This window comes from Nicotiana tabacum, chromosome 3, assembly GCF_000715075.1.
Source record: "Nicotiana tabacum cultivar K326 chromosome 3, ASM71507v2, whole genome shotgun sequence".
NCBI classification, from domain to species: domain Eukaryota; kingdom Viridiplantae; phylum Streptophyta; class Magnoliopsida; order Solanales; family Solanaceae; genus Nicotiana; species Nicotiana tabacum.
This window is the reverse complement of record NC_134082.1, coordinates 29,944,592-29,966,998: the sequence shown is the minus strand read 5'-3', so window position 1 is coordinate 29,966,998 and position 22,407 is coordinate 29,944,592. Positions and strand designations below refer to the sequence as shown.

General features: G+C 41.3%; 1 protein-coding gene across 1 annotated transcript; it reads right to left on the bottom strand.

The window, feature by feature from the left end:
- Positions 1-8,838: 8,838 nt before the first annotated feature.
- LOC142175978 (uncharacterized) lies at positions 8,839-9,393 on the bottom strand. The gene has a single exon (XM_075242991.1). It carries the CDS (start codon positions 9,391-9,393, stop codon positions 8,839-8,841), a length of 555 nt encoding a protein of 184 aa, XP_075099092.1.
- Between the last annotated feature and the right edge of the window lie 13,014 nt (positions 9,394-22,407).

Here is a 22,407-nt window from a genome sequence, read left to right as displayed (position 1 = left end):
ACAACATTACAACCAACAATTCAAGAACAATCAAACAAAGTATGAACATGAATTGAATCTATTTTGAACAACAAACATGATGGATTTAAACGATTAAACCAACATATTTCTCTAACACAACTAAATTCTTTAGACAAATAACAAGATCGACGAAGAAACAATTATGAACTTAAACTTGAACTTAACAATATTAACAATTTCTAACAATACATAAACACATGAAACAAATTGAAGAAATAGTTAATTAAATTTCAATTTGAATCTAACAAACATCAAACTAACAAATTCTTACTTAACAATAATACAAACATGAAATGAATATGAAAAATAACTAATTAATCTTTCATTTGAAATCTGAAAAATTAATTTAACAAACAACACATAAACATGAACTAAAAATTAATTCAAACGATAAACAAAACAAACATTTGCCGATTTTAGATTCGAAAATATCAAAACAAAATACGGACAAAATAAGACTCAGAAACTACTAACCGGATCGAAATGACGAACAAACGACTAAACCAACAACGAACTTGACGAGCCTCGACCAAAGCTCGAACCAACAATGACGAACGCGATTGAGAAGTAACTGAAGAAGCTGGACGGGACAGTAGCAGCTGGGGGTGTGTTTGGTGCTTGCGTGAGGAAGATGAAGGTGAGGCATCAACTCGGCAGCAGCAGCTCGGAGCTTGGTTGTTGACGAGGCAACACTAGCAGCCCAAAGCAGAAACGAGCAGCCGAGGACGAAACAATAACGGAGGTCGTTTGGGCAGTGGCGACGTCGGGGCAGTGACTGCATCCATGGCGGACTGTCTGGGCCATCACTGGTCGTTGATTGTTATGGCATGGATGGTGGTTGACGACGAGGGTGAGGGCAGACGTCGAGCTCGAACTCGAGCTTGACGTCGAACGACGAAGATGAAGTCGCGATGGATGGGGAAGGTGATGGATGGTGGACGCAGGTGGTTTCCCGGGGGCTATGGCGTTTGGACGTGGGTTGGTGAAGGTTTTTTTTTTCGCTGGTCGTGAGGCTGCTGCCGGACTGGTTTGGGTGGTGACTCCGGCGTCGGGGGGTGGCTGCTGGGCAGCCATGGCAGCTCACTATTTTGGAGATGGAGAAGAAGAAGATAGGAGGGGTGGGGGCGGATTGGTTTAGTGTTTAGGGTTTCTTGTCTTTTAATTTTTGTTTTGTTTTGTAAAATGTAAGACAAAGGGGTTTGGGTCTTTTGGGTTATGGACTGGGTCGACCCAGTTCGAAATGGACTGGGTCGTAGGGAAGATTGGGCCATTTTTTGGGCCTGTGGCTTGAAATCGAAGAAGAGGCCCAATTCCGACTTTCTTTATATTTTCGCTCTCTTTCTTCTTTTATTTCTCTAAAACTAAATTATAAAAATACTTAAACTATTATTAAGAATTAAATTAAGTTATAAAAGCGCAAATTAACTCCCAATAACAATTAACGCACAATTAAGTAATAATTAAGCATAAAATTGTATATTTGGACATTAAATGCTAAAAATGCAAACGATGCCTATTTTTGTAATTTTTTAATTTTTGTAAAACAAATTTAATTACTAACAATTGTAGAATTAAATCCTACATGCAAAATGCGACATATTTTTGTATTTTTATTAATTTAGCAAATAAACACGCACAGACAAATACAAATAATTATTCAAAATATCACAAAATATCACAAAATTGCACACCAAAGAAAAATCATTTTATTTTTGAATTTTTTGGGAGTAATTCTCATATTGGGCAAAAATCACGTGCTTACAACAACAACCTAGGGTCACGTCGCTTCAAAATGACGACATGCCATAATGCGCCATTATTATGCATTTTTTCGATACCTTGTATCGTTTCCTATGCCTCTGCCGTTTCGCTTCCTGAGCTGGGAAACGATGATTTGCTTTCTCGTTATTGATGCCTAGAGTCTTATAAATAGGGATAGAAAGTCCTTTGCCTCATTCTTTGCAACCTAAACATTGTATCTTCATACCTTCTTCACTCAGAATTCCTACCCTTTCGATTTTGTTTCTGTGTTTACACCTTCTTTACTTATAAACAAAGATGGTTAACGTGACTTCCAGTTCTGGGAGGGTACCTGACCCTGTTCCCTTGGCAGTGCGCATACCTCCCCATGACGATGGGGTTTCCATTGTTGCTGAGGATGATATCTTCCCTACGATGGAGGAAATAATTTCCTGTAGTAAGAAGGCTAGATCTGACTTCTCGAAGATACCTGAAGATGAACCCCGAAATCTCGGAGTCGTTGATGAAAGAGGTGGCCCTCGCTGAGTTTAGGGCTAAATTCTAAATTTTCACTCATATAGACCTAGTTCTCGTAAGGCATGACGTGGTGCAAATACACTGACATGGGTAATGCGCCTTCTATGTGTACCCCTTCCATATAGAGGGCCGAGCTCTTGAAAAACTGGACGATGTTGCTCTGTCATCAGGTATAGCCGGCCTCGCCCTCAGGGTAACTTTTTCCGACCTTTTAACTTTTGTGCCTTGTACTTCACTTTTATTTCTTCGTTTGACTTTGGTTTTCTCCTCTTTTCCCCTCTTGAGACCATTATTTTGGAAATCGAGAGTGCCCGCCGAGAGGAGAGGCGCAGGACCATTTTTAATAAGATAAGCGAAATTATCGTGAATACAGTTACGAGAATTGCGAGATTTGCTAGCGGTTTGGCAAGAGTGGAAACTTTCAGGCCGTCTGGGCTAAGCTTAAAAAGAAAGATGACGAGTTGATGAGAGTCATCGGCAAGTGCAACAACCTCGAAGGGGCCCTAAAAGAGAAAGAAGAAGAGCTCGAGGTGAGCAAAGGGCTCGTGGCCCAATGTACCGATCTCCACGCCCAAGTAATTTCGTTGCAGCACGAGCTCGAAGAGAGTCTAGTCAAGGCAGAGGCTATGAGTGGTGAGCTCGCCGAGAAGGCAGTGGACTTAGAGAAGGCTGAGTTGGCCCGGCTGGCGGCTTCGACGAAAATGGAGGTTTTGGAGGCCGCAATCTGTGTCCTTTGATTTGAGCGGGCAAATGATTTGGATATGGCTAAAATCAGAGAAGAGCGGCTCGAGAAGCGTATAGGGGAGCTAGAAAAGAGGTCTCGAGCCTTGGTTACCAAGTCTTCGTCCTCGAGGCTGAGAAGGCAAAATTATTGGCCCAGCCGTCCTCTTCTCACACTTCTGCTTTCCCCGATATTCCGCGGGATTTTGTATGAGAAGTGGATTCACGTCGAGGCCTAACTAGATATATTTAGAGAGTTGATGACGGCGGGAAAGGTTTCTACGGCCGACTTCGAGGATGCTCACACTAAGGCGCGTGCAGCTCGGATTGCTTGTGGTTATGACCCTACTATACTAGAGGCCGGTGATGGCGAAGAGGATGAAGGCATGGATTAGATAGAGCAGGACACCTGGTATAAGGATGAATATTCTAATGGTAAAGGCGGAGATACAGGTGGAGATGGCACTGTCGGGTTAGGCGACGAGTAGTTTTTTTTTTGCTTGCAAACTTTGTATATATTTTTGCTGGCATTTGCTTTAGCTTTTGTACGAAATATATTTGAAGTATGAAATGTCATTTTCGCTATTTTGTATCTGATTCTTTTCTTTCTGTTCAGGCTTGTATGCTTCTTCTTTTTGTTTGCCGGTTGGTCGCTTCAATCGTAAAAATTTGGATTTGGTCCTGGCAGTTAATTCGAACAGGGTTGAATGTGAGTTAATTTGAGTGAGGTCGAATGTGAGTTAATTCGAATGAGGTTGAATGTGAGTTAATTCGAGCGAGGTTGAATGTCATATTTAATTCGAATGAGGTTGAATGTGAGTTAATTCGAGCGAGGTCGAATGTCACATTAATTAATTTGAACGAGGTCAAATGTCACTTGATTTAATTCGAGCGAGGTCGAATGTGATTTAATTCGAGCGAGGTCGAATGTGATTTAATTCGAGCGAGGTCGAATGTGATTTAATTCGAGCGAGGTCGAATGTGAGTTAATTCGAGCAAGGTCGAATGTCACTTTAATTAATTCAAACGAGGTCAAATGTGATTTAATTCGAGCAAGGTAGATTGTGAGTTAATTCGAGCGAGGTCGAATGTCAATTTAGTTAATTCGAATGAGGTCAAATGTCACTTTCGTACTTAATTATGGCCGGGGGCCGAGTAGATATTGAGGCAATGTTGCTCTGGCGAAAGTATGGGCGAACTTCATACATTTGTGTTTTGCTCATATACTTGGGAGAAATTTACATGTTTTCCGGGCTGGCATTCCAGTCCAAGTCTATCTAATCCCTTTATTGGGCGACTTGGAGAAGTATTGAGAGGTTGGGCAATGAACTAATCATCCTGTGTCCCCATCCGTTCGCACTTCAACTTGAAGTGTCCTCCTTGTCGCCTCATTAAAACCTCCTCGAGAAAATCCAATCGGGGCAAAACTCAAGTGAGGGAAAAAGAGTACAACGTGGAGAACGCTCTTTCTTAAAAGTTGAAGTACTTGAGGTGGGCGGCATTCTAGTTGTTTGGTAGCGGTTTTTCCTTCCTTTGTTTCTAGTTGGAATGACCTTTGTTTGTTGTTGCCGTGATTTTGTATGGGCCGTCCCAATTTGTTCCCAGTTTGCCTTTCTGCGGGCCTTTGCTTGCTTGTGTTTTGGTTTTGAGCACGTAGTCCCCGACTTTGAGCAGTCTGACCTTAGCCTTTTTGTCGTAATAGCATTCTGCATGTTGTTTTTGGGCGATCATCCTTATGTAGGCCATATCTCTCCATTTTTCGGCTTCGTCGAGCTCTTGCCTTCTGTTTTTATCGTTTCTCGGACAGCTATCATGGGAGTATCTCAAACTGGCTCTCCGACTTTGACTGGTATTACCGCATCAGTCTCATAGACTAATGAGTAAGGCATCTCTTCTTTGCTCGTCTTTGGTGTTGTGAGGTAGGCCCAAAGCACTTCTGGTAATAGCTCTGTCTATAGTCCCTTGGCATCCTCAAGCTTTTCTTCATGATATTCAGTATTGATTTATTGGAGGATTCCGCTTGTCCGTTTCCCGCGAGGTGGTACGGTGTGGACAGTATTCTTTTGATATGCCATTTCTCAAAAAATTCGGCGACCTTTTTCTGATAAAGTGGGGTCCGTTATAGCAACTGATCTCTTTGGGGAGGCCGAAGCGGCAAACAATTGAGGAAATTTAAAAGCCTCGTGGGCTTTAAAATTTGGTGGGCTAGGACGGGCCGGCCCTCCATCTATATGGACCTTAAAATGGCTAACCCAGCCCAGCCCTAAGAGGGTCGCGGACTAGGGCGGGTTGTCCCTTCAATTTTTTTAGAAAAAATATTTTTTCAAATCTTTAGATTTTTTTTCGTGACATAATCCCTTAATCATATGAACAACTTTTGTTTATTTAGAGTGTACAAGAATCTTGATATTTGACAAGGAATATCGTAATTGAAATGTAAATTCTCTATATCTTTAGCTCTTCTTTATTTAACCTTACATGAATATTTTTTTAGTACTTTTCTTTTACTTTCCTTAGGTTCAGGAATTGCTTCAATAAGTTTATATGTTAAGGTTTTTTTAATTTAGGTTTAACATTATTTGTTGATTTCATCATTATAGTACATAAAAGTTTTAAAATTCTTGAAATTTGCTAGTGTTGTCAATTTTCTTTGGGTTTTAAAACTTGACTTTTTTCTATATTGAAGAGAAATTTAATAATTAATAATATATTAAAGTAACCAAACTGATTATTGGTCACTTAAAGTAATATTTTCTTTTGAAAAAAATTATTATTGGTCACTTAAAACTTTTCTAGTTCATTGTTAATTAAGGAAAAGAAGAACTAATCTTGTCACACTACATGCATGTCAAAAATAAAAATTCTAGTTGATATGGAAGGCTAAATGAGTAATCTAAGGTTGGAAAATAAGGATTATAATTAATATTTTTTTAGTTTTTACTTTTTTAAATATTTAAATTTGAATTAAATTATTTTTGGCCCATGGGCCGGCCCAGGCCCAGCCTCGGTCAATCCTCAAGGGCTAGCGAGCTGACTTGGGCCGGGATTATAAGCCTCAATGTTACATGGGCTAAAAAAATTCCAACCTAGCCCTACCCAAATAGCGGGTTGGGTTGGGCTGAACTCAAGGGCCAAGCCCGTTTTGACGGCTCTAGGGCCGACAATATCCATTCCCCACTTGATGAAAGGCTATAAAGAGATGACCGAGTGGAGGTTCTTGCCCGCTTGGTGGATCATTGGGGCATATTTTTGGCATTGCTCGCATTTTTTCACGAAGTCAGTGGCCTCTTTTTTCATGGTGGGCCAGTAGTAACCTACTCGTATGAGACATCTAACCAGAGCTTGATTGCCGGAATGAGCCCCGTAGTGGCCTTCGTGGACTTCTTCTAGGACGTGTCGCGTTTGACTTGGACCTAAGCATTTTGCTAGGGGACCTCCATATGTCCTCTTGTATAGGTCGTTGTGGATGATGTTGTACCTGACCACTTGCATCCAAAACTTCTTGGTTTCTTTTTTATCATCTGGGAGTATGCCATCCTACAAGTATGCAACAATATGGTTGTGCCAGTCCCAAGTTAGATTTATAGTCCTTACCTCGATCTGATCATCGATCGATCGATCGATCGATGAGGTGACCATGTTTCCTTCCTCGGTTATGCTTTTAGTGGCTGCCGCTAATTTGGCAAGGCCATCTGCTTCGATGTTTTGTGCTCGAGGGATCTGGTTGAGTTGGCATTCATCAACTTGGGCAGTAGTTTGCAGATCTCGGCCTGGTGTTTTTGTAACCTTTGCTCTTTGATCTGGAAAGTCCCTATGACTTGGTTGACAACGAGTTGCGAGTCGCAGCGTAGGATGACCCGTCTCGCCCCGTACTTAAGTGCTAGCCTTAATCCTGCAATCACGGCCTCATACTCGGCCTCGTTGTTAGTCATGTCCGGGCACCTTATGGACTGGCAAATCACTTCGCCTGTTGGGACTTTGAGCACAAGTCCAGTCCGGATCCTGACGCATTAGAAGCACCATCGGTGTACAAAATCCATAGATCTTGTGTTTGTGAAGCGTGGGTGATTTCTTTTTTGACTTCGGGCATTATATTTGTGCTGAAGTCGGGGACGAATTCGGCAAGGACTTGTGATTTTTTCGCCGTTCGCGGTTGATATGTGATATCATGCTCACTTAATTCTATGGCCCACTTGGCTACCCTTCTCGATAGCTCGAGCTTATACAAAATGCTTCTCAGGGCGAAAGTTGTGACTACTGAGATAGGGTGGCACTAAAAGTAGGGTATAAGCTTTCGTGAAGCTACGACCAAGGCCAGGCCCAATTTTTTGAGGTGGGGGGTACCTCGTCTCGGCATCAATTAAGGTTTTGTTAATGTAATAGATGGGAGATTGTGTACCTTTATCTTCTCGGATCAGGACCTCACTCACCGCCACTTCAGATACAGCGAGGTAGACGAGGAGGCGTTCCCCAAGCTCCACTTTAAAAAGTAGTGGCGGTGATGATAGGTAAGCTTTTAACTCTTTCAAGGCTTCGACGCACTCGGAAGTCTACTAGAGGTCGTTTTCCTTCTTGAGTACGCCAAAGAACTTGTGGCATCTATCGGATGATCACGAGATGAATCTCGACAGGGTGGTGATACGGCCAGTCAGTCTCTAAACCTTTTTTTGCTGGTTAAGTGCTCTGGTATCCCTTCTATTGCTTTGATTTGGTCAGGTTTGACCTCGATACCTTTTTGTGATACTTGGAAGCCCAAGAATTTTCCTGAGGTTACGGCGAACACATACTTTTCAGGATTTAGCTTCATTTCGTATCGCATGAGTATATCGAAGGCTTCTTTCAGGTGGTCGATGTGATCTTCTTTCCTTTTGGACTTAACCAACATATCATCTATGAGACTTCCATGGTCTTGCCGAGTTGAAATTTGAACATTTTGGTGACCAACCTTTGGTATGTCGCCCCCACATTTTTCAGTCTGAAAGGCATGAATCTGTAGTAGTATGTTCCTTGGTAAGTGATGAAGGTAGTCTTCTCTTGGTCATCCTCTTCCATGAGGATCTAATTGTAACCCGAGTAGGCATCTAAGAAGCTCAGTAATTCATTCCCGGCTACTGCGTCAATGAGCTGGTCGAATGAGGTAGGGGGAATTAATCTTTGGGGCATGCTTTGTTTAAATCTATAAAGTCTATGCACATCCACCACTTTCCGTTCTTCTTTTTCACCATGACCATATTGGCCACCCATTGGGGGTATTTTGATTCCCTGATAGAACCGTTTTCTAATAAATTTTTGACCTCCTCGTGGACTGCATCATTTATTGTAGAATTGAACTTCCGCCTAACCTGTCTCACCGGGGGGGTGGAACGGGTCGACGTTTAACTTGTGTGTGGAAATATCCTTTGGGATACCTAGCATGTCTGCATAGGAAAAAGCAAACAAGTATGTGTTAGCAGTTAAGAATTAACGGAATTTACCTGGTTCCTAAAGCTTGCTGCCGATGCAGGCTTTTTTGTTATGGTCATTATCATCAAGTTGGACGGGATAGAGGTTTTCTACGTTTGATCCCGCGGCCTCTACCATTTCGGGATCTCTGATGACGTCCTCCCTTTCATCACAGCTCGACCTCGACCCTGCTAATTGCTATGTCTCTTTTGCTTTTCCTTTCATTTGTTGGGTAGTTGTACAATCTAGGGCGATGCGGTAGTATTCTCGAGATGTGCGTTGTTCTCCTCGTATGCTAAATATTCCCCACAGGGTTGGAAATTTGATAACTTGGTATAAGCTGGAGGGGATGGCCATCATGGCGTGTATCCAGGGTTGTCATATTATGGCGTTGTACACTGTATTCTGATCCATGATGTGGAATGTGGTTTCCAGAGTGACGCTGCCAGCCAGGACGGAGAGTGTGATTTCTCCAGATATTCGTTCAACTGCATTGTTAAAACCTGTTAGCGAGATGTAGTGTGGCACTATCTTATCCTCGAGTTTCATCTGCGCAAGTACTCGTGGGTGGATAGTGCACGCGCCGCTCCTATCGTCCACCATAATGCATCTTACATTTGTATCTAATATTCGTAAAGTGATAACAAGGGCACCATAGTGAAGGAAAACCAAACCATGGGTATCCGACTTATCGAAGATGATATTTTCTTCGAGTTCGTCATACCGTTCATAAGTGATCGACCATTTAAGTTTGTGGGTTATGGTGAATTTTACATTGTTGATAGATGCATCATTGTCATCTCCGATGATCATTTGAATGGTGCGGGATGGTGAACGTGGTTTCGGCGGTCCCTGGTGTTGTTCACGTCCTCGGGCAAAGTTGGTCCTCCATCTATCGCTCAACAATTCTTTCAGGTGTCCTTGGTGAACCATGTTTATGACCTCTTGCCTTAGAGCGATGCAATCCTTAGTTTTGTGACCTTGCTCTTGGCGGAACTCACAGAGGGAGTTTGACTTTCTGGTGATTGGGTCTGACCTCATCTTTTGTGGCCACTTCACTTTTGGTCCGAGCTTCTCCAATGCGTACACTATTTCTGAAAGCGACGCACAAAAATTATGAGCGGATAATAAAGGGGGCATACCTATCTCGTTCTGGTGAGTCCCTGTCCTTAGCCTAGATGGGCCCTATTCGTGGTGGGAGAGGGGCATGATGGCGCATTTGATATACGGCTGATGCATTTCTCGATTAGGTCGTGGAGCAGTAAGATCCCTCTTGGCATCGTTTCTTTGATCCTTCCTAGATTCGTCTTGTACCGAGGTCAACCGATGGGTTGGCCCGTTCAGGTCGTCTTCGTCAGCACGGAACTCAGCACAATAAGCGTTTTGTATTTCATCCCATGTGGTTGGAGGGTATTTCATAATCCAACTTAATAATTTTTTGGTCGCCCTCGAGCCATTCCTGTTCAGCCCGTTTTGGAAAGCTGCTACAGTCATGCCTTCTAATACATTTGGTAAGGTCATCCTTACTCAGTTGAAACGAGCGAGGAAGTCCCTCAAATCCTTCTCCGGGCGATTGTTTGATGGAAAATATATCGTTGACTCTTGCCTCCGCCTTTTTGTCCCCAGCATGGCCCGTTACAAACTTGTCGTCCAACTCTTTGAATGTTTCGATGGAGTGCGCGGGCAGTTGTGAGTACCAAGTTAATGCTCCTCTAGTGAGGGTCTCGTCGAACTTTTTCAACAAGATGGAGGATACTTGTTCTTTGGCGAGATCATTGCCCTTTACCGCAGTGACGTAATGAGTCACATGATCCTCGGAGTCGGTCGTACCGTCGTATATCTTCAGATAAGGCGGCATCTTAAAGGTCTTAGGTATGGCATACGGGGCAACTTCATCACTGTAGGGTTGTTCAACAAACCGGCCAGCATCTATTTTCGGCAAGAGTTTTGGGGCACCCGGTATTTTGTCAACTCTTTCTTGGTGCTCTCTCATTTGGTCCCGAAGTATTTTGTTTTCATTTTCCATTTCTTCCATCTTTCTCAGAATGGCTGTGAGGGTGTCGTCACCTACATTATTAACATTATGACTGATACCTGTTACTAGAGGGAGAGGGTCGTGTTGCTCGGCCATTGTCGGTGCAATGCAAGTCCTTGTGTTTTCTCTAGCTGCCTCCTAGGTGGGCTAGTCGAGGATGTTGGTCAGCGTGTTTGTCAGCCACGCCTCAAGTAGTTTTTCACTACTTGTGGTGCCTCTTCCATTGTGGACGCGGAAGCTCCTTTACCGCAGGACGTTGTGATACTGTTGTGAGGGAGGGGCAACCCACCTCGCCTAGGAGAGGCGTTAGGAATTATATCTTCGCCTTCTACTTTAGAAACCTCATTGATTGTGTTTAAGAGGTTAGTAGTGAGATCAACCACTACCCTTATTCTTTCTTTTCCGTTGCCTATCATGTTAGATCTTTGGGCACAAGGAAAGAGGGGTTCTTTTCTGTTTTTTTTTTTTGGCAACCCGTGATAGTTATAGATCTAGAAGAAACTAAAAATTTAACTAGGAAATTGTTACAACCCATATTTTCGTATGTGAAAGTACGCCATAAGTAAATTGATGAATGTTCGGAAATGAGATATTATATCCCGCATTTTTGTACATTAGAATTTCATCGTAAGTTAATCGACATAAGTTCGGGAATGCGATTATTTTAAGATTATAAGTCATTCTATTTCAAACAGGTAATGAGTAAATTCATGAAGATGAAAGGGTAAGCAAATCGAAGAAAATAAATTTCGTCGAAGTTTGACATTTTGGGATAAAATATGGCCCGAGCTGAAATACTCGATATTTATGGACTAGTACCATACAAGGTACCATATGGCCATGATAGTAAGGTGTATAAGGTGTGTTAAAAAGTGAGTAGTATTATAAGTAATGTTTACCGTGAAAATGGTAATAATAATTAAATTTGATTTTGTGGTTCTAAAAATACGTGATCTATTTTTATGCTAGTTGTTTAGCAATGGATGCTAAGTAAAAGATTAAAGAGCAAGATTATAGTTTAGAGACGATGTGATAATCAAATCGAACGGCTGGAGGTCGGGGCCTTGAGCTACCGTATATGAGGCCTCGAGGTCGTGTTTAGAGGCCCGCTTAGGGCAATCGAGGGAGGACTAACAGTTATGAGAGCTAAAATGATGGCTTTTTATGATCAATGACAAGCAATATATGACGAACAATAAATAGAATACAATGAATATAAGCAATAAATAGAAGCAATGAGATCAAGAGAATGTATTAGAGAGTAGAGAGAATGTTCTTGTATATTCAATATTGAGCATCAAATGTCTACAAAATAGCAAGGATCCCCTTTATATATGAGGGGGAATCCCAACATAGTACAAATGCATTTATTACAAAGATATGGGGCTGGTACAACCTTTTAATGCTATGGTACAGGCTTAGACTAGCCTGACAGACTTTGTCGGCTCTAGCTACGCGCTTTGGGAACTTCCTACTTTTTTACCATAATCGCTGATCTATGCTGCCCCGAGATCGGTCGTCGATAGCCCCTCGGGGATGAATCTCGACCATAGCCTCGAGCCTTTTAAAACGTGCTAACGAGGCATCGTAATGTCGGAAAATTGGACCCTCTGATTTTACCGTATATAGATAGTCCTCGTGTTTCTTAGAGTGGAATGATAAGAAACGACTTTGATATCCATCTGTTCGAACTTCCCACGATGATGTCATACTTATGACGTAAGCCTTTACGATAACCGAGGAGTCCCGTCGGTTCATCTTTCCAGAATCATTCAATGTACTGCCGATTTTTATTCTCCAAAGCGATAATACCGCAGCCGGTCCAGCTCCTAAAAATGCATTAGTTGTGCCTGCCGGTACGTCTTTCAAAGACATTGATGGCGCAATCGGTTACGCTGCTACCCTTTCTATAAATGGAGGCTTTCTTGAACCAACTCTTCATTCAAATGTTTTTTAACAGCCTTTCACCCCCTCCTTCTCTTCATCCTCATCCATTGGTATTTCCCATGCTTGAGGCCCGTGGCCTTAAAGTTACATGGCGGCGTTCTCACCAGTCATGCCATGGCCTTTTTCCGGGGCTTTCCCTTACCGAGCAAGATTGTACTGATTTGTTGTTATTGTTGTTGTTATTGTTGTTGTTGACCCAATGTGATGAGAGAGAAATCTCAAATTATCCTCGCATTAGAAGATATGAGGACTATGAACTTCTACTCATCTCTCCTAACTACCCGGTGCAGCGCCTCACTCCTTTTGCTTTCCGTGTTGTGAGGTGGTACTATCTACTAACTGTTGCATCCCGCACCGATGTAACATCTCGAGAAGTGGCTTCACAATAGTAGTGCTGGTGAAATCCATACTAGCCAGATTTTTTACCCAGCCATTTCTTCATCCTTTTCTGCTTCTTCTGCATCACTTTCCTCTTCTCCATCTTCTCCCTTGAAGATGCCGTTTTGGAAGATCGAGACGAGGCCCCCGAGGAGGTGGTGCTCGAAGATACTGCCGCCGAGGATGCACCCCCGAGGATAGATTAGACTCTTAGCTTTTATTATATATTGACCTTTTTTGTTTGCTTCTTTGTTTCTTTGTAAGGACCCTTCGTGGGCTTTTGTAATCATATGTAAGGACCATTCGTGGACTTTTGTAATCATGTGCTTATGAATACAAAGATGTTTCTTCAATTTGTCTATGATTTATGCTATAGTTATTTTTATCTGCATTTGTGAAGAATCTGAATGCATGACTCTACCAATTGGTGCAAATATCGAGCCCGGGTGCAAGTGTTTCTTCTGGCTCTTGATTGTTTAACACGATTCCCTGTAGAACCCTTTGCCGTTCCTTGGACCAAGCCCGGATTGTTTTGATAAACTCGGGTCGTCGTGATCCCCGACTTCGAGTTGAATGAGAGTAGGGCTTCGAACTTTCAGTACGAGACTTAGCCTTTTAGACCCCGCGATAGTCGTTGATAGGGGGTTTGCTCAGATGCCTGAGAATAAAGATAGCCTTTAGGCTTTCGGGAGCAGTCCTCGAGTGGGGGTTCGCTCAAGCTCGGGCTACCTGGAAACTTGTTTTGAACTCAATGTAGATAGCTGTGAGGCACTGTGAAAAATTTCCACCCTAAACCCAAAAGCTCATAGTGGCAATTAGGATCATGTGTTAGAGATGCGTAAAATTCTTCGCGGCGAGCTTGCGAGCCGTGGTTAGGATCTTTTAGGACTGATCTATGCTATAAAAAGTCAAGAAATAATGTTTTCCAGAAAATGTGATTCTGTGGTCGAGAATGCGGTCGCATATCAGGTATGCGGACCGCATAATCGCCGCAAAGTGAGTCAGTGTGTTGGTCAAATTTGAGGTCAACTATGCGATCAAGTATGCGATCGCATAACCGATATGGGAACCGCATAGTCATCGCATATTTCCCTTGGGATTTTGTGAGGGGCAGTTCTGCAGTGCATTATGCGACCGTAGAACGGGTATGAGGACCACATTTCTGCCACATACCCAGGCAGTGTGTTCAGGTCTTGGGGAGCATTTTTGCTGTCCATTATGCGGATTGCATGTCAGCTTTGCGATCGCAGATCCGACTCGGGGCTCCAATTTTCATAATTTTAAACCCGACCCCCTATCGTTATATACGGTGTAATAGCTTATTTGAGCTTGTTTTTTTATGCTATTACAGAGAGAGAGAGAGAGGGTCTTAGAGAGGGGAAATGACTTTCATCAGTATTGATCCAAAAATCCTTGTTGAATCATTGAAGATAATCAAGTGAGGGACCTAAACCTTCATTCCAAGAGGTAAGGCTTCATCACCTCAGCTCTCATTTTTACACATAGCTACAAAGGGTCATTAGTGAGGTAATTCATGGGGATAAGGAGGTTTGCATTGCATGCATGTGTTCTTGAAGAGTATGAGGAATTATATAAGAGGGGGCATGGGTAATGGGCTAGTGTAATCTTGCATAAAAAGATCCCTAAGGCCTTAATGAACACTAATTGCTCGGTAAAATGCTCAAGAGAGCTTAGATTATGATCTTTTCTTGCTTATGAGTTATATTGTGCTATATTGCTTAAATAGATTGAGGTGCGAACATTCCAGAACGTTATAGGATTAAGGAAAGCTCGGTTGAGGTATGTATGGCTAAAACCCCGTCTTTTAGAAATTGAACTTCATCGGTGATTGTGTGGGCATGGCAAGATTAAAGTTGGATTGTTGCATTGCCTGTTGTTTTACATGAGTTGGTGTTGTAACCTTATGTGTGTGAAAAATGTGTCCCAACACAATCAACGTGCTATCTTGACAGCTTGAAAGGGGCAAAGGTATGAATTATGTATTGGAAATTTTTAGACCTTAAATTGAGATTGCAGCTGAATATATTGTGCTATCTATGTGAAATCTTATCTATGTTTACAATTTAAATTGCTCTTGTGTGCACCTACTGTCCTAACTGGCAAAGTTAATATTGAAAATTGGGAACGATGTAAAATGCGACCTAGTGCCAAGAATGATTTGATAAGTCGTGGCCCCAAGTGCCTATAAAATGATATATGTGAAATGAATTGATTTATGAGAAGGGAACAATGCCTTGATGAGGCGACCTAGCCGATCGGGTCGAGATCAGACTCCGCTCAAGATAGCGGTGGTATTGGAAAGGTATTGTGAATGAATTCCGAAAAAGAAGGAAAATGAGATTGTGATTGAAGCATATGTCTCTAATGAGGCAACCTAGCCGATCGGGTCGAGATCGGACTCCGCTCAAGATAGCGGTGGTACTGCGAACATACTAGTAGTATTGAGTTATACTTGTGATTTCTTATTCTTGTATGAAAGTTCTTTCTAAGTAGATGGTGTTTAGTTATACATACTAGTAGTATTCCATGGTACTAACGTCCCTTTTGCCGGGGGCGCTACATTTTTAAATGAATGTAGGTGGCTCCATAGCGGATAGTGTCGATCGTGTGTAGCGGAGCATCCTCTTCTCAAACTCTTGGTGAGCCCTTTCCTCCTTCAAGGGGTTTTATGATATGCCTTTTGTTATAGATGTCTATTTTGAGGTATAGTCGGGGCCTTGTCGCCAACGTTGTTATCACTGTCTTGGGTATCCTTAGAGGCTCCGTAGACATATGTGTGGGTTATGTACGGGCGTTGGATGGGTCTACGAACTATGATGCAATTCAAATTCTCATTTTTCTAAAGTGTAATTGTATGTAATCTTGGGAACTTAATTACGGATTAATGTTGTGATTTAAAATTAACTAACCTTGTACAATGCACTATCTTTCCTCGTCTAAACAAATGAATGAAAGCATGATTTCCTTATTCGTATCGAGTTGGGTAGGAAGTGTTTGATAAGGCTTGCTCAGTTGGGTTTACTCGATTGAGCGCCGGTCGCGCCTCCCGAGGTTGGGGAATGACAATAGCCTTAAGACATTGCAAATAGATCCCGGATGAGGGCTTACCCGGGTTTAGATGATACCTCGAGTCCAAGCCTATATGAGTAGGTTTGGAGCTTATCCTCTTTTTAAGAGAGGCCCTCAAGATCGGGTACCATCTCGGGACGTGTAGTGATGTCATTGGCTTCCTGGAGCCTATCTTCTTCTTGGTGGAGGTCCTCGAGATCGGGTACCATCTCGGGACTTGTAATGATGTCCATGGCTTTCTGGAGCCTATCTTCTTTTTGGCAAAGGTCCTCGAGATCGAGTACCATCTCGATACTTGTAATGATGCCAATGGCTTCCTGGAGCCTATCTTTTTCTTTTTGGCGAAAGTCCTCGAGATCGGTTACTATATCGAGACTTGTAATGATGCCAATGGCTTCTTGGAGCCTATCTTCTTTTTGGAGAAGGTCCTCGAGATCGGGTACCATCTCGAGACTTGTAATGATGCCAATGGCTTTCTGGAGCCTATCTTCTTTTTGGCGAAGGTCCTCGAGATCGGGTACCATCTCGAGGCCTGCAATGATATTGATGGCTCCTTAGAGCCTTTCTTCTTTTTTGACGAAGGTCCTCGAGATCGGGTACCATCTCGAGGCCTATAATGATATTGATGGCTCCTTAGAGACTTTCTTCTTTTTTGACAAAAGTCCTCGAGATCGGGTACTATCTCAAGGCCTACAATGATATTGACGACTCCTTAGAGCCTTTCTTCTTTTTTGACGAGGGCCCTTGAGATCAGGTACCATCTCGAAGGCTGGTTGATGCAGGGGTCTCTGACCCCAAAATGTCGTATGGCGGCATCAAATGTATGACATGGTTACGAAATGATCGCGGCGATCCCGTCGGCACATCTTCCCAAAGTGATAAAAGTTTTAGCCTGTATTTTTAATCAGCCTTTGAGGCATGAGGGTCATCGCCACTTTTTCCATATATAGGGTTGTCTTTGCCCTTTTGAAGATTCCACTATTCTGAATATTTATCCTCTTTTATAGAGTTCTCCTTTACCACAGTCATGGCTGCTATGTCAGGGTCCGTTCGGCAAGGAGAAGGGAATTTGCCTATGGGCATTTTGTTTCGAGGGGGGATCTTTTGTCAGAAAAGACACCCAACGTTCGAGGTCATTGGGAGTATGCCTCGAAGTTTATTTCTTTAATAGGAGAGGAGCACCTTGAGTCGGCGAGGAAGGACTATGGATGGCATGAAAAGGTAGTATTACGGGTACCTTCCTCGGAGGAGAACATCATGGACCATGCCGATGGGTTTTTGAACGTGTACAGGTACCTCTTTATGCTGGGCCTCCGTGATAAGGTTGTGCTCGACTTCTGTCAAAAGCACCAGGTTACCTTGGCGAAGATTCACCCGTCATTTTGGCGGATAGTGTTGATGATGAGGTTCTTTGCGGAAGAAGCAAGTCTTGAATTCACTCTTACTCATCTCATCAGGATGTACCGACCCTTTTACCATCGAGGTCAGCTAACCCTGCGATGCCGATTCACCACGCCTTTTGTCGTTGACGACAAAGAAGATGGAGATCTGTCGATATTATCCCTGTGGAGTTTCTGCCATTTCTTGAGGAATGGAATTTTACACGCAAGTGGTACACTCGTGCCTTCGTAGTTTTGCCTACGGTGAAGGCAGGCTCTGTAAATGCGCCGTCCTTTCCTTTTCTGTAGCAACTTTATGGATATCACGCGAGGTAACTCATCTGCTGGATTGGGCTCGGAAGTTGGCAACCCACTTGGCCTACAATGAGTGTAAGTGGCAAGCTTTATCCAAGGATAGGTCAGAGGCAAAACACCACAGTACGTGTTATGTGATTTGTTCCCTTCCCCTTTTTTTCTCGGAAGGGCACTTTTTCTTTCTGCATACTAACTCTGTCATCGTAGGCATTGGGGAGTCCATTAAAGCAAGGTCGTGCCCTCTAGGAGAGGGAGAAAGACCTCCGCCTTTAGGACCGAGGGATGATGATAATAACAATAAGTAGAAAAGGCCTTTGTAGGATGACAGTGATTGTAGCAAGACGAGTCCAGCCCAAAGTCTCGGAGAGGGCGTATCGGCCAAACCTGCGGCACCCGAGGTCTCTGGCTATTGAAAAATGGTCCCTCCTTTGCTGCCATTTCCTTTACCGTCGAAGGTATTTTGAGGAACGAGGGTTCTCTGCCGACGACTTCTTCTCCCGTCGAAGGCACTTCGAGGGATGTTCGACGCCAATGGACGCTTATATTGGGCAATCGTATCCCAAATCGGGGCGATTCTACCGGGGTAGATGGAGCCAAACTAGTAGATATACGCTCAACTTTCGAGGAAGCTCAGTAGCTTTACTCAGAGGCAGGTTTTGGCCATTCGTACTGGTTTTATAATTTTGTAATTTTTACTTTCTTACCACGTTTCTCTTCCACATGCTTTTAATAAGCTCAAATTTGAGTTGCTTCGTCATGAGGCCAGATTGCGAAAAGCTGTAGATGGGGAGAAATCCCTCAAGTTTCTTTGCGATGAAAGGGAAGATGAGTTGGCACACTTGTGGTATGAGGTGAGTCACAGTCTGAACTACGAAAGCTACCTCGAGGAACAGGTAACTTCTGTTTCAAAAGAGTGTGCGTTTCTTCTTCTATCCTCGGAGGCTAATGTTTCGTTTACTTTAGCTGCAGAAAAAGACGGAGGACCTGGAATGCCTTAGGAACGAAATTGGTCAAGCCAAGTTCGAGCGCGATGGGCTAAAGGCTCGGGTGGACACCTAGATATTGGCTAAGAAGGATGTTGTCGATGCTCGTCCTGAGCTAAGGAGGGCTCTTGACCAGGAGAGTAGGAACAAAGAGTACGTGAGGTGTAAATCTCGGAGGGAAACCCTCAAGGAAATTCATGCCAGGGGCTTCGATCTCTCAGAAGAGATAAAGCAGGTGAAGGCGGAAGAATATGATGCTATGTTCCTTCTGTCTGATGCCTAAGATGGCGAGAAAGAGGCCGACGAACCATAGTCCCCGAGGGGGACGTAGGTTAAATTAGGCGTTTCCTTGTTTTGCGTAGAGTGCTTTTAGAGAACTTTGCAAATGAAGCTTGTATTCCCTCACATATGTGTATAAAAGGTAGCCTCACGGTTTTATTTTTCATGTATTTCCTATTGCCTTGATTTTACCCAGATGAGCTGGTCTTCAAGTTAAAAGGAATCTTTAGATTCAAGGTGTGGTCCTGAGGCTCATTGGGCTGGACCGTAGGCTCTTACGCATTTGGTCGGTACGAACTTTTAGTATAAGCCGGCGTTTGAGCTCTTATGCTTTTGCTCCTAGGCATATTTAGTTAACTGTTTTGGGTTCAGTCTCCAAGTCAGGTACCGACTTGAGCTCGTTCGACCCTCAGGTTTTTGAATTTAAGGATGGCCCTTGGGCTCTTACGCATTGGGTTAGTACGACCTTTTGTATGGGCTGGCGACAGTGGCTCTTACGCATTGGGTCAGTACGACCTCTTATATAGGCTGGCGATAGTGGCTCTTACGCATTGGGTCAGTACGACCTCTTATATAGGCTTTATTTTTCCCTCGTTAAGGACTTTTTGGAATTGTGTTTGCCTCGGTTTTCGACGGTTTGATAGAAACCTCGATTGTGAGTCGTTATATGGCAATGATCGAGCGGGAGGTTTGGCTCGGCGGTTGAGTATCTCGAAGACTTATAGTTTGGAGCTAACATGGTCGAAGCTCTTTTGCCTATGTCGAGGGTAACCTATTTAACCAGTTCTTGGCTGGAGCCTAATTTAACCAGTTCCTATGCCTAAGAAAGGCTCTTTTGCTCAGAAAGAGTTGAGTTGTAAATTAACTAACTAAAAATGCATGAATAGAGCGTAGAAAATATTTTACTTTTCACAAATATAATAAAAGGCGTTGGGATATTGACTTAACATAATATTTCTATTATACAGTAGAATTATTATTCTTCAATTTCTATTTCTCAAAAATGTGCAAATGCCTCTCACGATTACATTTATATATTAGTACTATTATTGAACAATTAATTGCACTCCTCTCGGTTATACGAATTAATCGTTAAAATGGTAATATTAAATAACCAAAAATATATACTTGAACTAAAACATGCTCTTTTTAGTAGGTCCCTTTTGGTTACCCTACTTGTTATAATTGATTACTACAATATTCGCCTATTTCGATTACAAATAAGTGTAGAGTTAATTTTAACATATAAGAGCTAGATGTCACAAAATAAAAGTTAACATCTATCAATACCAAAATTTACTATGTTACTTCTTCCGCCTCTTTCAATTACAGAATTAGTTGCCTCTTTCAATTACAGAATTAGTAAGAAGTTAATGTATAGTACAAGATAGATAGATAGATATTAACAAACTAAATAACACCTAACTATAAAGAAGATAAAATTTAAATGAAAAGCTTCGGCTCAAGTATGTGAAATTGAGGAATAATATCCACTATTATATAGAAATATTAAGATCTATCACTCTCCCAACACAAGAAAAGTTACTCCATAATGGAGTTAGTACTGACAACGAAAATATTCTTGCCCATTAAATAAGAAAATAGATAGAAATATTCAAGGAGAATAATTCCCACTATTTAATTAAAAATGGGAACTAGACTAATTTCCTACACTAAATAACTGAAGAAATTGATATCGAACACTTATAATTAGAAAGTAAGATATATAAAGTTTCTACTCCTCCTTCCACACCCCTGCCAACTACCTCCAAGTCTCATTTTATAGCTTCACTTGAGAGCTTTTGGTAAATCATGTTTTCATCTGATTTGCAAATTTTTAATTTCTTTTCTTTTGCATTTGATGGTCACGGGCTTGCAAGCTAAGCTTGAAATCACATTCAAGCTTTTTGTATGATTTCTTTTTTGGATTTTTTCTTCTTTCTTTTCTTATTATTTTTTTTTTTTATTATTATTATTATTATTATTATTATTATTATTATTATTATTATTATTTTGTACCTTTTTATGGTTTTTCCTGCAATTAAAATATAAACATTACTATTTAAATTAAAAGTAATACTTATGTATGCATGTTATTTTCTTCCTATCAAATTCCCCCACACTAAGCATTTACATCGTCCTCGAGAAAATTTTCTGAGTTCCTCCCTCATAGAAAAGAAATCAAGTCGAACAGTTAGTATAGGTTTCTTTGAATTTTGCAAAAAAAATTCGTCATCACTTGCTATTTTAATAAATCTTCTGGAGTGTACTTTACTTTCTTATTTATGTATCTTTCATCCTGCATAAGATCAACTTTTACATACTGATACTTTTCAATTAACTTCATTCAAGACAATCATAAAATAGTGTATATAACACAACCATAGGCTTTCCCTATTTGTAAATCTCCACTAATATAAACTAGCACTAATCATAGAATCTTTTAGGACTTTTATTGGCTTGTAATGTATGTTCATGGCTTTGGTAGGATATTGAATATATATTTATAGTGACTAATTTGCTTTTCTTGGCAACTGAAAAGGTGTATGAGTTGTTCATCATTCTTACGTGATACTTCTTTTTTTTTTTAGGAATAATATTCCTTTTTCTAAAATGTTCTACCTCATAAGTTGATGGAATTTTGTTGCACATCTATTTGTTCATAAATATATACATGTACTTTACTCCCCTTCTTTTTTTTGAGGAATAATATTCTATTTCTCTATACTTCAATAACTTTTTCAGGTGAAATTTATAATCATTTGAGTACTTTGGGTATATGAGCAAAAATATACACACTTGTCATTTCTTTGTGTGAATTTCTACAATGTATGACTAGAAAATTTAGTGACATCTTATATAGGAATAGGTTTGTTTTTAAAACAAGAAAAGTTGTTTCAGGCTCAAAGGGGATACTGAGGTTTTTAATTTTTTAGTGACTATGGTGTTTGGTTATATGGGATTTGAAGAAGGCCTAATTCATTTTCTAGATCAGTGCAATTTAGAATTTCACCTTGATAGACAAAACAGAGCAAGTTCTAGTGATTTTCTACACTTTAAATGATGAAATTGAACTCATTGAAATTTGAGTCTTCAGTACTTTACTGCTAAACTGTATACAAGGATGATAGAACAATAATTCAAAAGTTTAGGAACTACTCCCGAAATTTTTTTTAAAGTAGTAGTGATACTTCATTCTTTGCTTATTTCCCATATGCTTGTCTAACTGTGTCTTGATTTTTTCAAAAAGAGAGTTGTCAGATCTTTTCATTATTGTATTAAAACATATCTAACAATGGTGCTTCAACAGAATATTAATATTACGGATGGAGTGCCAAAATGTAACCATGTATCTGAGAAAATATCAAAAATAGAAATGGCATCTAAACATTTAAATAGAAGATAAGACAATAACCAAACAGTAGATCAAGTATGATTAGAGTCATTCAACATCTTATTGATCATATATTTGCATTTGAACTAGGGATAAAGAAACTTACAAGTTGAATGATTTTGAGCAAGTTTACTATACTTTTAACAC

Bases quoted from the DNA above. Each gene is read 5' to 3' on its own strand.
- LOC142175978 (XM_075242991.1), bottom strand. From the start codon at position 9,393: ATGGTTCACCAAGGACACCTGAAAGAATTGTTGAGCGATAGATGGAGG.